This window comes from Neoarius graeffei, chromosome 15, assembly GCF_027579695.1.
Source record: "Neoarius graeffei isolate fNeoGra1 chromosome 15, fNeoGra1.pri, whole genome shotgun sequence".
NCBI lineage: Eukaryota > Metazoa > Chordata > Actinopteri > Siluriformes > Ariidae > Neoarius > Neoarius graeffei.
Genome location: NC_083583.1, coordinates 59,915,608 through 59,930,770, shown reverse-complemented (window position 1 = coordinate 59,930,770; position 15,163 = coordinate 59,915,608). Strand labels below are relative to the sequence as shown.

Below are 15,163 nucleotides of genomic sequence, written 5' to 3'. Positions count from 1 at the left end.
ACTGTTTGGACATGTTGACGTGTTACAATTTCACTAATTGTATTCACTTACAAGCGACGACTGGATAATTAAGACACCAAACAATGGAAAATGGAAGCAATCATAGCATGGTTTTGTATTCGTAATCAAGAGCTCAATATTATCTGCTACAAATGTTGTGAATAATAGCACTTTTTTTTTCGCGGTGCGGTTTCCATCAAATCCTGAGCTCTGATTGGCTGGCGAGCGGGTCCGTATCCCCAGTTACAGACCCCAGTTATGGACCTCTGGCGACTCGCTCGTTCACAACAACAACAAACATAGTAGCATTTTTTGTCAATATTTATCTTTTTTTAATAAGATTTATTTATAAGATTATCAAAAATCTTATAACTTTTTGGCAGCATTTCTCAGGAGAACAGCATTAATTTTACAGCATGGATAGCGATAACGACAATGTTCACAGCGAAAGTGAGTTTTACTACCCGGAGGAAGAAGAAATAAAAGAAAACATTTCAGGAGAAAGCTAAAAACTTCTAACTTGCTAACGCCGAGCAAAAACATGGCTGAATCCTGAATGACTCAATTTTGTATAAATAGGGAACTACATAGGCGGCAAAATGTAGTTTTTTCCTGCCATGGAAGTGCACTTGTATACCGAGGAGGAAGCAATTTGCATTACAGCCGTGAATGGGGATTCAAAATGGCGGCTCGGCTCGGTTTTCCCTTTCGGGCGCTCTCGTTTTGTTAGAATTTGGTAAAGAAAAAAATAAATATATTATTTACCAGCTTAGGGTCGGTCCGTATGGTGAAATACCGTGAGCTTGGCCTTGAATACTGACCTCAGCCCAGAGGGCCTCGCTCAGTACTTTCAAGACCTCGGTCACATTATTTCACAATACGGACCTCCCAGCTGGTAAACAACATATATATATTTACCAAACATATCACATTAACCTTTTAATCCACTCGTCCAGTCGGACAAGCAGCAGGATTTTCCACTCGTCCTGACCATAACCTTTTTTATTATTACTGTGCATTTACTAGTTCAGTGAAAGGAAAGTGATTAACAAAGTTTATCCAAAAGCAGATGTAGTTACAATCATCGTTGTGCTTTAATGATGTTATAATTTTTTAATAAAACCCAAACTTTAACTGTAACAATAAACAAAAAAACTATCCAAAGCCCCATTACAGCACGTGTGTTGTTCTAACCCCATTACCTCATCTGCGGTTTTAAGAGTCAGACTCGCTCACATTCAAAGCTTCTGGAGGAAATAAAGTTAAATCCTGATGAATCCAGTAAAACCTGAAGGATAAATTAATGTAAAGAAATGAAACTGAAAGAAAATGAGTTGGACGTGATAAGGGGGACAGAATCACGCCGTGAATGAAAACAAATTGTAAGTGAGTTCGGCGCTGTCGTCAAATTCCCGCCAAATATTTTACAATAAATGTGTTAATGTGAACCGTACAAAAGAAAAATACAATAAAAAGTCCAAATGAAATGAAGATTCACCACAGATATTTATTTTAGTGAGGTGTTTGATTGCCATTTCTCCGATTTTGATGAGAGTCTAATACTCTAGATATTATGACGTGGTTATTTTTATCTACGCACCCGCTGTACGTGGCTTCCCTGGAATTTCGTAAACAATAACACGGCCGGATCGCTGACGGGATTGAACTGGTTTTGTTGGAAATTTATTGATGTATCTCTTGAATCATTACGATAAAAATGGTGATTTTCAACAATCCCTAAAAGATATGAAAGCATACGGTATTGTTACTATATTGTCTGGGGCGGTTATATGTAATACTCTGTTGAGTAATTTTCTCTTGTCTATAAACCAAATTAGATCAGCTTATATGTAGAAAATGTGACAAAATATGTGGATTGCTCATAATATTTTATGTAAATTGCTTATTACTATTACTTAACTCATTTTTTATAATATGTTGCAACTTTAAGCAAGTCTTCAAGGAGTTTGGCCTTATCGTATAGCCTTAGCAGCGAGCCAGCGAGTATAAATAACCTGGACATGAACAAATGACACTGTTAAACTCACCTCAACATGTGTTTTACAGTCGTTTACGGTGCCATGGGCAATGCTAAAGTTACTGTTACAAACAGTACAGCGCACAACAGTGTCATTATTTTTACGCCGATTAGGCAAGGGGATACTTTCATGTAGTCTGAGGTGAAGTGGGTTTTGTATTTTGGTTTTTTGGGTCACGCTGTCATGACGCTCCTGGAGACACTGAACTGATGGAGTCTCAAAGCACGCCCACGAAGGACACCGATTGGTCTACTTAACAAGACAGAGCAAGCAGGATGCGCTTTCTCGCTTTCTCTGTATGCTCGCTCACTGTACATTCCAGGATACTGTATCTAATTTGCGGGTGTTAGGAAGCTGCTATCAATATGTGAGAGACTCCCGGCACTTCCAGAAGAGTTGGGAATAATTCAACTTGTCCCGCCGGACAAGCAGATGTGGATTTGACTTGTTCAGACCAAACAATTACTTGTCCCGTCCAGTCGGGCAACCATTAATGTCGAGCCCTGCATATTCTCCCAGAAAGTAAGAAAACTCACTAATAATACAGCACATGACAGGTCATTAGAGATCTGGTGCTTTGGTGGTAGCACCAAAACGCTAGTGTGGAACATTTACATTTAATATCCAGTGTGGTTGAGTATGATAGAGGACGCATGGTACGTGCTGAGAGTGAGTGAGTGAGTCACTTTGCCATTTCCTCACCTTGACATCCAGATTTAACCAGTCGATCCCAGAGCTGGTGATGTTCTTCTCTTGCCAATATTGCAGGGTGCTGTTGCTTGGGTCGTTGGGCTCCGTGCACACACAGCTGAAAGTAATCATGGTGTAACACAAGCAAATTAGAGGAGATTAGTGAGCCTTGTAAAACAAGGATGAGCAGCACAAACATACTGTATGAAAGTGTTTTCTTGTTGGATGAGTGTGCGCGTACTTACGAGTACTGGGTGAGATTGTTGAGGTCATTGTGCATGTTGAAGGGATATGTATCTCCCAGGTGCACTAGTTTCTCCAGAGCTTCATAGATGAAAATGATGCAGATTAGTGAAGCAAAGGCTTCCTCTGTGAAGCGAGTAATGTAGCACACCAACGAACTGGCATCTGTGGCCACCAGGATCAGGCAGAAGAAAGCCGTCCACAGTCCGATACACATACGCAAGGAGAGGTAGGACAGTCCATAGTCCCTTAATAAACACGCACATCTCTAAGCTTTGGGAATATTAAACCTCTAGATATTGTAGATACTCTACAATCCCCTTCAAAAGTATTAAAACAGCAAGGCCAATTCTCTTGTTTCTTCTATACATTGAAGGGATTCGAGATCAAAGGATGAATATAAGACGATCGATCTGAATTTCAGCTTTCGTTTCCTGAATGTATGTGATATGTTAAATAACTCAGAACAGGGCACCTTTTTTTTTTTTTAACCCACCCATTTTTCAAGTAATCAAAAATATTGGAACACACGCCTAACAGGCGTTTCTTGTTGCCCACGTGTGCCCTGTTAGATTGATAGTGTAAATAATTAACAGCTCTGAAAGTCTACTCTTGGTTTGAGCTCTCGGTTTCAACTTTGAAGACTGCATCTGTTGTTAAAAAGGATAAACCAACATGACAACCAGAGAACTGACTATAGCAGAAAAGCAAGCCATTTTGCAGCAGAGAACTAGATAGAACTCGACGCCAACGGCGTCGATGGGGATGCCTCCGCACGGTAGACTACACGCCTTATTAAGTTGTGATTTGGGGATGGACATTTGACCTCACAGTAATCTTGACCTGGTGAAATTCCTTTCATCTGCCTTGGAGATATTGTGTTCACAAGGTTTTCAGACAGACATTTGACCTCACAGTAATCTTGACCTGGTGAAATTCCTTTCATTAGCCTTTGAGATATCGCGTTCACAAGGCTTCGGGATGGACGGACGGACGCACGCACGCACGGACAACCCGAAAATATAATGCCTCCTGCACCTTACGGTGGCGGAGGCATAAAAAAGGGAAAATTATTCAGAGCCATTGTTCAAGCACTGAGTGGGGCCAATACAACAATTTGCAATGTCCTGAAAAAGGAAGGAACCACTGGTGTACTAATGACCAGCAGTTGATGACAGAAGCATTGTGAGAGAGAGAGCTGTGAAGAAAAAAAATCCAAAAACAGCAGTCAGTGACATAACCAACAACCTCCACAGGGAAGGGCTGAAGGTATCACAAGCCACTGTTTGAAGAAGACTTTGCGAGCAGAAATACAGAAGCCATTAAACAAAATGCAAACCACTCACATCAGCAGTAACGAATTCGCAAAGAAATACAGTACAGAGAAAAAGTTCTGGAATCAAGATTAACCTTGACCAAAGTGATGGAAAGGCCAAAGTGTGGAGATCTGATCATGATCCAAAACATACATGCTCACTGGTCAAGCACTGTGGAGGTAATATCATGGCTTCAGCCAGCATGGCTGCTTCTGGAATGGGCTCAATAATCTTTATTGATGGCGTAACTCATGATGGTAGCAGCAGAATGAGCTCTCCAGAAACATTATGCCAATTTACAGAGAAATGCATCCAATCTAATTGGGAGGAACTTCATCATGGAGCAAAATGATGACCCAAAACACACTGCCAACACAATATTAGGGGAAAAGTGAAGGTTTTTGACTAAGTCAATCACCAGACCTTAAAGGGATAGTTCGGGATTTTTGACATGAATCTATATGGTATCCCCGTCAGCAGTGTCGTGCATCCACACTGACTTACCCCCGACAGTGTTCTGTGAGCCTAGATATTGTACAGTGTTGGTCAGTGCACAAGTAGTTCCGGCAGGTTTCCTGGGGTCTGCAAAGTAACACGTTTTTCTTCTCAAAACAGCTCGTGTTCGAATGAGTGATTTATTAGCATAACAAAACCCTTGTAGTCCAAAAAGTCACACCTTGTAATTGCTTGGGGCTACTTTCTCTCAATAGCGATCAGTGCGCGCTGTCACTGTTAACAGTTGTGTGTGAGCTAGCCAACAACTTTCATTAGTTGTTCGACAGTGTTTAGCAGCAGCAAATTGCTTTCCTCCTCAGTATACAAGTGCGCTTCCATGGCAGGGAAAAAGAAACTACCACTGCTGCCTATGTAGTGCCCTATTTATACAAATAGGAGTCATTCAGGATTCAGCCATGTTTTTGCTCCGTGTCATGGCTGAATCCTGAATGACTCCTATTTGTATAAATAGGGCACTACATAGGCAGCAGTGGTAGTTTCTTTTTCCCTGCCATGGAAGCGCACTTGTATACTGAGGAGGAAAGCAATTTGCTGCTGCTAAACACTGTCGAACAACTAATGAAAGTTGTTGGCTAGCTCGCACACAACTGTTAACAGTGACAGCGCGCACTGATCGCTATTGAGAGAAAGTAGCCCCAAGCAATTACAAGGTGTGACTTTTTGGACTACAAGGGTTTTGTTATGCTAATAAATCACTCATTCGAACACGAGCTGTTTTGAGAAGAAAAACGTGTTACTTTGCAGACCCCAGGAAACCTGCCGGAACTACTTGTGCACTGACCAACACTGTACAATATCTAGGCTCACAGAACACTGTCGGGGGTAAGTCAGTGTGGATGCACGACACTGCTGACGGGGATACCATATAGATTCATGTCAAAAATCCCGAACTATCCCTTTAACCCAGTTGATCAGCATTTCACCTCTGAAGAGAAGACTGAAGGGCGAAGCCTCCCAAAACAAACAAAAACTGAAAGAAGCTGTGCTACAACCCTGATGGGTCGCCCAATGGTCACTGGGTTCATGAAGTGATTGCAAGCAAGGGATATGCATCCCAATATTAAAAGCAGATGGCCTTTTGATTTCATAAAAGTGGTGAAATTTAGTTCCCTCTGAAATCTGGTCATTGTTATTTAATTTGAAGGGATTCCCTTGCAAATAATGTGCATGAAATCACTCGCTTCGCACAGTCAAGCTGACGGGGAAGTCTGGTGTGCGCCTGCGCAGGTTTACCTTTTGGCGTCGTCTTCTTCTTCTTCTCTTGGGTTTTACGGCAGCTGGCATCCAGTGTTGCATTACTGCCATCTACAGGCTTACCTTTGAGTGTGCACTGACAGTTCCATCATTCTGTCTCTAAAAGAACAGCTGATCACACCGAGGTGCTCGCTGACCGATATATATATCACTGCGTTTCTTTTCCTTTGTATAAGAACATAACATCTTTTCTTCTCGCTTTCCGTTACTGTAGTCGGGCTTTCACATTTCATTCGCGTCCTCCATTTTCCTTTCCCGCTTCAAATTTGTATCCCACAATGCCTTGCGTGAACGGGGAAAGCCCACCATGTCATGCATGACGTAGTATCTTGTATTGGGTCATGGTGAAGCAAGAAATAATAGTGGAGAATTTAGGACCACATGGCTTTAAATTCATGAATTGTTCTATTTTAAAAAAAAGTAAAATTAGAAGTCTGTGATTCGAATTCAGTAGCTTTCAGTCCACTAAACAAAAATAATTGGGAGTCGGGGAAAATTCTTTTCATGACCTACACTTGAAAAATCCGAAAGGCAGTCTAGCTTTAAACGTTATGTACTTTAAGACCATCTGTTCCAATACTTTTTCTCACCTAAAACTTGGGTGTTCTGCCACCAAAGGTGCCATGTTATAAGTTGTTTAACACATCTAGATGTAAATATCAGGAAAAGAAAGCCGAAATTCTGACCTTTTGTCTCATTTTCATTGTTTTTCATCTCAAACCCAAAAGTCTTGGTTTATAGTACAAAACTGTTTTGGCCTTTCCATTGCAATACGTTCAGATAAGACTGTATATACTGTATGCAAATAAAAACCAAAAAAAACTGGCATGCCTTCTCTTTTACTTGTGCTGCATTGACTTGGATCTTCCTGTCCACAGCATAACAATATGAGCCATACAAATGGTCTATGTAAAGGTTTGTTTATGAATAGTGGGGTGTATATACAGTCGCATTGGAATACATTTTATGTCTTAATACTTCAAAGTGTCAATCACATACTAGTCAGTGATTTATTAGATCCTGACCTCACATCAAGTTAAAGCAAACCACAAATGTGTAAAATATTTGACATTTGAAAGATAAATAGTTACATTTGAAAAATATTCTGTTTTCAAGAAAAGTGTTTTTCATTTGCAATTTTTGATTTTTAAATTACAATTCTGATCAGAGGTGGACGAAGTGCCTGACTTCATTACTTAAGTCAAAGTACAGATCCCACTGGTCAAATGTTACTCTGATACAAGTGAAAGTTGGACAGTCATTTTTTTTTTTTTTTACTCAAGTACTTTCTTTTAAAAATGCTTAAGTATTAAAAGTACATTTTCTGTCAACGCATCGTTGTATTATTGCCACAACGCTTACAAAACCTAACGCCGTTACCAAAGACAGAAATGTGAATTCACAAAATGAGCGCATGCTGTGCCATCATGGTGGTTTAACGTTAAGCTCGCTAGTCAGTGAAACCCCACCTGACATGTTAGCAAACTCTTTTCAAACTCAAAATCATATTGGGTAGCTAACACTACTAGAAAAGAAAGATTTCTACATTCTGTTTATTTGGCAAGATTATGCTAAACATATTTCTGAAAGCACTTCAGATAAGTTAACATTATTCATGTTAGCATAACTCTGTTCTTACATGCTAACTAACGGTGTCCAAGTTAACTAGCTGTGTGTAAACGTTAGCCGTGGACAAGGCTACGGCAACTTGGCGGGAAAATCCATAGAAAGTCATTTGACTAACCAGACTGCACAGCTATTGCAATGTTATCGCTAGCTCTAAAAGCACAGAGAACTTCATTGCAAGCTTTCTCTTGGAATAAAACGTTTATATATCCCTCAATATGCTTCCGTAGGCTGGACGGCGAGTTTTTGTAGGCTGTGATGTGGTTCGTTTTCGGCAAACAAAGCAAACATTTAAAACGAAACGAATTGTTAATCCTTTCAGAAAACTGAAACATGGCTTCTAGGTAAAGCCATGTGTGCGTGCGTTCCCCAGAAGAACCGCCTCCTTCCATTCTGCCGTCAACTGATCGTGTTAAATAACGCTGCGGAGAAATCATTGAACTTGATTTTATACAGTCTATGGATGTGACGTGACCCTAGTGATTACTGATCGGCTCTCAGTGTCACCTGTGAAAAACCAATCACGTTTTAGAAAAGAAAAGAAGAGAAAAAACATCCACTTTCAAAGCTGCTTCATAGTAACGAGTAACGAGGATCTTGATAGAAATGTAGTGGAGTGAAAAGTACGATATTTGCCTTTCAAATGTAGTGAAGTTAAAGGAACAGTCCACCGTACTTCCATAATGAAATATGCTCTCATCTGAATTGAGACGAGCTGCTCCGTACCTCTCCGAGCTTTGCGCGACCTCCCAGTCAGTCAGACGCAGTCAGACGCGCTGTCACTCCTGTTAGCAATGTAGCTAGGCTCAGCATGGCCAGTGGTATTTTTTGGGGCTGTAGTTAGATGCGACCAAACTCTTCCACGTTTTTCCTGTTTACATAGGTTTATATGACCAGTGACATGAAACAAGTTCAGTTACACAAATTGAAACGTAGCGATTTTCTATGCTATGGAAAGTCGGCACTATAATGACAGGCGTACTAACACCTTCTGCGCGCTTCGGCAGCGCATTGATATGGAGCTCAGATATCAATGCCCTGCCGAAGCGCGCAGAAGGTGTTAGTACGCCTGTCATTATAGTGCCGACTTTCCATAGCATAGAAAATCGCTACGTTTCAATTTGTGTAACTGAACTTGTTTCATGTCACTGGTCATATAAACCTATGTAAACAGGAAAAACGCGGAAGAGTTTGGTCGCATCTAACTACAGCCCCAAAAAATACCATTGGCCATGCTGAGCCTAGCTACGTTGCTAACAGGAGTGACAGCGCGTCTGACTGCGTCTGACTGACTGGGAGGTCGTGCAAAGCTCGGAGAGGTACGGAGCAGCTCGTCTCAATTCAGCTAAGAGCATATTTCATTATGGAAGTACGGTGGACTGTTCCTTTAAAGTCATAAGTTTCCAAAAAAAAAATACTCAAGTAAAGTACAGATACTCAAAAAGTGTACTTAAGTACAGTACTCAAGTAAATGTACTTCGTTACTGTCCACCTCCGATTCTGATTTTTGGTCATTAAAGAATGTGAAACCAATAACTGCAGAATCCAAAAACTCAACAATAACCAAAGGCATAACTCACTTGCAGAATTTGAAGAGGATCTTCTCAAACACCAAAACAGGACCAGTGCTGCCCAGGATAGTGAGAGGCTGCCCAGCAAAAAGAGAGTACGCGATCCCAGTCATAGAGGCGCCGAACAAAGACTCTATAGCACTCTGGAAAACACAAACCAGGCATTAACATGAATTACATATTCATATTAGATATTTGTGGTTGTGGAGTATATGAAGATTGTGGTCTTACGATTCGCCCCTCTGTGGCCTCCCCCAGCAGGCCTCCGAAAGTGATGACAGGAGACATGCAGGCGCAGTAGAGGAACAGGAAGGAGGCCAGACACTGCAGGCTCATGGCATCGGTGAAGTCAGACAGGTAGTGACGACTTTTGCGTTTTACATCAAGGCAAAAGCCTCCAAAACACCTGAAGAACCACATACACAGCATTAGCACTTCCTTCTGCAGTGAATACTTTAAAAACATTACATGATGATGTTCTACATAAGGGATAGCTTTACAATATAGTAACTCTAATACAGTACCAACACCAAATTTATGTATACTATCTGCTCTAAATATAACTACTCTATGTGCATTTTTAATGACAAGGTAGCAAAGTTATGGAGTCAAATAATTTATAAAGGACCAGTGGATATATACAGTGGATATACAAAGTGTACGCACCCCGTTAAAATGATAGGTTTTTCTGATGTAAAAAAAAAAATGAGACCACGATAAATAATTTCAAAACTTTTCCTACCTACAACCTGTACAATTCAATTGAAAAACAAACAAATCTATTAGGGAGAAGAACATAAAAAATAAAAAACGTACAATAAGCTGGTTGTGTAAGTGTGCACACCCTTAAACTAATACTTTGTTGAAGCACCTTTTGATTTAATTACAGCATTCAGTCTTTTTGGGTTCACACCTACCATCAATTATAATGACTCTGATTCACCCCAAATAAAGTTCAGACATTTACTCAGTTGCATCCTCCAGCAAAAGCCAGGGTTCACAGAGAGCTTACAAAGCATCGACGGGATCTCATTGTTGAAAGGTATCAGTCAGGAGAAGGGGACAAAAACATTTCCACGGCATTAGATATACCATGGAGCACAGTGAAGACCGTCATCAAGAAGTGGAGAAAATATGGGATAACAGTGACATTACCGCGAACTGGACGTCCCTCCAAAATTGATGAAAAGACAAGACGAAAACTGGTCAGGCAGGCTGCCGAGAGGCCTACAGCAACACTGAAGGAGCTGCAGGAATTTCTGGCAAGTACTGCTTGTGTACGACACGTGACAGCAATCTCCCGTATTCTCCATATGTCTGGACTATGAGATAGGGCCAAAGAAAGACATCCAGGCCTGGCTAAATTTTGCAAAAAAAAAAATACATCAACTCTCCCAAAAGTATGTAGGAAAATGTGTTCTGGTTTGATGAAACCAAGGTTGAACTTTTTGATCACAATTCCAAAAGGTATGTTTGGCGCAAAAACAACACTGCACATCACCAAAAGAACCCCATACCCACGGTGAAGCATGGTGGTGGCAGCATCATGTTTTGGGGTTGTTTTTCTTCAGCTGGAACAGGGGCTTTAGTCAAGGTGGAGGGAATTACGAACAGTTCTAAATACCAGTCAGTTTTGGCTCAAAACCTTCAGGTGTCTGCTAGAAAGCTGAAGATGAAGAGGAATTTCGTCTTTCAGCATGACAATGACCCCAAAAAAGTTTTGGAATGGCCCAGTCAGAGCCCAGACCTAAATCCAGTTGAAAGTCTGTAGGGTGACCTGAAGAGGGCTGTGCACAAGAGACGCCCTCGCAATCTGACAGATTTGGAGCGCTTTTGCAAGGAAGAGTGGGCAAATATTGTCAAGTCTAGATGTAGCAGGCTGACAGACTCCGACCCAAAAAGACTGAATGGACTATGGGGTAGGGTCAAAGAAAACCCTGACTCTTAACCAGGAGATCACAAGTTCTACTTGCAGTCAGGTTATACCAAAGGCCATCATAGAAATGGCACCTACTGCCATCTGGTTACCAGAGGACCAGCCTGCACTGTAACCCTAGCTATGTGAGAGGCCAAGGGCTATAGAAACGGAGATCGGTGCCGCCCAACGTGCCTTAGTACTGGAACGAGAGACTGCTTGGGAATACTAGGTCCTGGCACAGGAGGGACTTGGATATATATTAAAACAAGGACTTACAAACAACTTGGGCTGTATGTAAACCTTTGGCCTCAGCTGTATTAGATTATTGTATTACAACCCCGATTCCAAAAAAGTTGGGACAAAGTACAAATTGTAAATAAAAACAGAATGCAATAATTTACAAATCTCAAAAACTGATATTGTATTCACAATAGAACATAGACAACATATCAAATGTCGAAAGTGAGACATTTTGGAATTTCATGCCAGATACTGGCTCATTTGAAATTTCATGACAGCAACACATCTCAAAAAAGTTGGGACAGGGGCAATAAGAGGCTGGAAAAGTTAAAGGTACAAAAAAGGAACAGCTGGAGGACCTCATTGGAACTCATTAGGTCAATTGGCAATAGGTCATTAACATGACTGGGTATAAAAAGAGCATCTTGGAGTGGCAGCAGCTCTTAGAAGTAAAGATGGGAAGAGGATCACCAATCCCCCTAATTCTGCGCCGACAAATAGTGGAGCAATATCAGAAAGGAGTTCGACAGTGTAAAATTGCAAAGAGTTTGAACATATCATCTACAGTGCATAATATCATCAAAAGATTCAGAGAATCTGGAAGAATCTCTATGTGTAAGGGTCAAGGCCAGAAAACCATACTGGGTGCCCGTGATCTTCGGGCCCTTAGACGGCACTGCATCACATACAGGCATGCTTCTGTATTGGAAATCACAAAATGGGCTCAGGAATATTTCCAGAGAACATTATCTGTGAACACAATTCACCGTGCCATCCGCCGTTGCCAGCTAAAACTCTATAGTTCAAAGAAGAAGCCGTATCTAAACACGATCCAGAAGCGCAGACGTCTTCTCTGGGCCAAGGATCATTTAAAATGGACTGTGGCAAAATGGAAAACTGTTCTGTGGTCAGACAAATCAAAATTTGAAGTTCTTTATGGAAATCAGGGACGCCGTGTCATTCGGACTAAAGAGGAGAAGGACGACCCAAGTTGTTATCAGCGCTCAGTTCAGAAGCCTGCATCTCTGATGGTGTGGGGTTGCATTAGTGCGTGTGGCATGGGCAGCTTACACATCTGGAAAGACACCATCAATGCTGAAAGGTATATCCAGGTTCTAGAGCAACATATGCTCCCATCCAGATGACGTCTCTTTCAGGGAAGACCTCGCATTTTCCAACATGACAATGCCAAACCACATACTGCATCAATTACAGCATCATGGCTGCGTAGAAGAAGGGTCCGGGTACTGAACTGGCCAGCCTGCAGTCCAGATCTTTCACCCATAGAAAACATTTGGCGCATCATAAAACGGAAGATACGACAAAAAAGACCTAAGACAGTTGAGCAACTAGAATCCTACATTAGACAAGAATGGGTTAACATTCCTATCCTTAAACTTGAGCAACTTGTCTCCTCAGTCCCCAGACGTTTACAGACTGTTGTAAAGAGAAAAGGGGATGTCTCACAGTGGGAAACATGGCCTTGTCCCAACTTTTTTTGAGATGTGGTGTTGTCATGAAATTTAAAATCACCTAATTTTTCTCTTTAAATGATACATTTTCTCAGTTTAAACATTTGATATGTCATCTATGTTCTATTCTGAATAAAATATGGAATTTTGAAACTTCCACATCATTGCATTCCGTTTTTATTTACAATTTGTACTTTGTCCCAACTTTTTTGGAATCGGGGTTGTAGATCTGCAGTAAAATATTTGCACTACAGTATATCTCCCAGTACTTTCTCACTAAGCGTGATCAAGGATAGTGAACATGTCCTGTCTGTGAATCTGTTAAATAAAGCAGGTTTCACCTTTCGAAATTTTAAACAACTATGATCTGAAAGAAAAGATTTGCAGAAGTGTTGACAGTACAGGAGATACCGGGGTGAGTAGATTTAGAGGAGTGGAAAGGAAAAAGCAAACACAAGAAAAGACTTAGGAGAGACTACGCTGAGCAAGAAATACTTGCTGTCTTAAAGTCATGTACACACACTTTCGGACAAAAAAACGCTTTCGGACACTTGTCCGTCGTGCTGGTATTTACTTCATTACTGTCGCACAATTAAAACGTGCCAGATCAGGCGGCTGGTGGGTTTTCAAAATAATAAATACATGCATGCATTTTTGTGATAAATCCATATTATACTGAGCGTATAATTTCCCACATTAATCAATACAACATAGCTGCATCTTTCAGTTTTTTTAAATCAAGGCTGAATACTTTCTTCTTTGCCGCTGCCTTTTATTAAACCAAATTTGAGACTTTTAATTTGATTTTTTTCAGCGCGACCGCAATGCATGATGGGATATATTGCTTTGGTTCATGACCATCGTTGTACACCGCTTTTCATAATGCATTGTGGGATACTTTGAGTGCACTATGTAGGGTGTAAATAATCCTCACTAAGGTTTCGGACAGCACTACAAAATGGCGTCCTCACTATATAGTGCCCTATATAGTGAGTAGGGAGCGATTTCGGACACGGAAAACTTCCGGCTTGATTACATCAGCATTCGAAAGAGGGCGTGCGAGTGTTTTGACAATGTTGGCAGATGTCGGTCACTTTGATTTCCGCTGTACGTTTTACTTCCGTCCTACGATGTCTCGCACAGGTCTCAACGAACCTCGTTTACAGCCGTTGCTTTGACATATGGACTGATATATTACAGAGCATATTTCAAACACTCATAACTTGCTATAGCAGCGACAAAATAGCGATCAAAAATGCATTCCTGTATTTAATAAAATGAGAGAAATAGAATTTTGATAATAAAAAAGGTGCCTTCAGTTCCCCTTTAAGCAGCTGTTCAATGCTATGCCTGCACCTAAACTTATCCTTCAGTCCCAATAACCAAAAGGAAGCCATCGATCCCGCCCTCACGTACACACAGACTCACTTTCCTGTGCGCTGTAATTCAGGTCCTCCATGGCCTCCATGTTCTTCTGTCTCTCCCAGATCAGTCACTACATTAGGTAGAGAAGGAATTTTCCTTTTTTCCTAGAGAGAGAGAGAGAGAGAGAGAAAGAGCGAGCAACATTTATGAACCTCAACCACTATTCAACACTTCCAAAGTTTACATACTGTCAACGTTCAGTTGAAGGACAGGAACTAGAAACTATAGATAGTCAATCGTCCTTTTTTCAAACTAATAACATTTAAGTTTACATCATTTCTTAAGTTCATTACCCTTATTTCTGACTTTTCAGTATTTTCGGTTGTTTCATTGCAGCTGCATTGCTAACATTCCTCTGTATTTGTCATGGATTCTCCAAAGCTGCATCATGGTTCCCATGTCAACAAGCGCCATGTGTTCCTGTCCGTGTCAGCTTCTGTTTTAGTCCCATCCTTGCTCCATCATTTGCTCATTTCCTAATTGTATCCAGCTGTTTTGTATTAGTTCATCATTAGTTTGCCTATTTATACCCTCTTGTGGTTTTATTTCTTTGCAAAGTCTCATCATTGTTTAATGTGCTTTAGGACATGGTTTTCTTTGCTCCCCTGTTTCTGTGATATGACCTTGCCTGAATTCTTGTTTACGATTGTCCTTTTTTTTGCATACAGTACATAGTGCAATTGTGAACAATAGCTAACTCAGGTACTGAGTTCACCAATCAGCCGTGGGTTTCCCAAAAGCCTCTTAAGGCCAAGAGAGTCTTAAATTACCTCTTAAGATCCATCATCAAGCTAATGTGGTTTTCCCGAACAACATCGTAGCCAGAGTAGACCTTTAGTTTACTCGGAATTTA

General features: G+C 40.9%; 1 protein-coding gene across 1 annotated transcript in view; it reads right to left on the bottom strand.

Moving 5' to 3' along the window:
• The window catches only part of slc4a10a (solute carrier family 4 member 10a), a 66,376-nt gene that overhangs the window by 19,303 nt on the left and 31,910 nt on the right, over nucleotides 1-15,163 (bottom strand). Inside the window, exons 11-15 of the mRNA XM_060941736.1 lie at nucleotides 14,314-14,414; nucleotides 9,487-9,661; nucleotides 9,265-9,398; nucleotides 2,975-3,220; nucleotides 2,742-2,847 (exon numbers count right to left, since the gene is read on the bottom strand). Coding sequence (XP_060797719.1) covers nucleotides 2,742-2,847; nucleotides 2,975-3,220; nucleotides 9,265-9,398; nucleotides 9,487-9,661; nucleotides 14,314-14,414 — 762 coding nt within the window. The remainder of the gene's footprint in view (nucleotides 1-2,741; nucleotides 2,848-2,974; nucleotides 3,221-9,264; nucleotides 9,399-9,486; nucleotides 9,662-14,313; nucleotides 14,415-15,163) is intronic.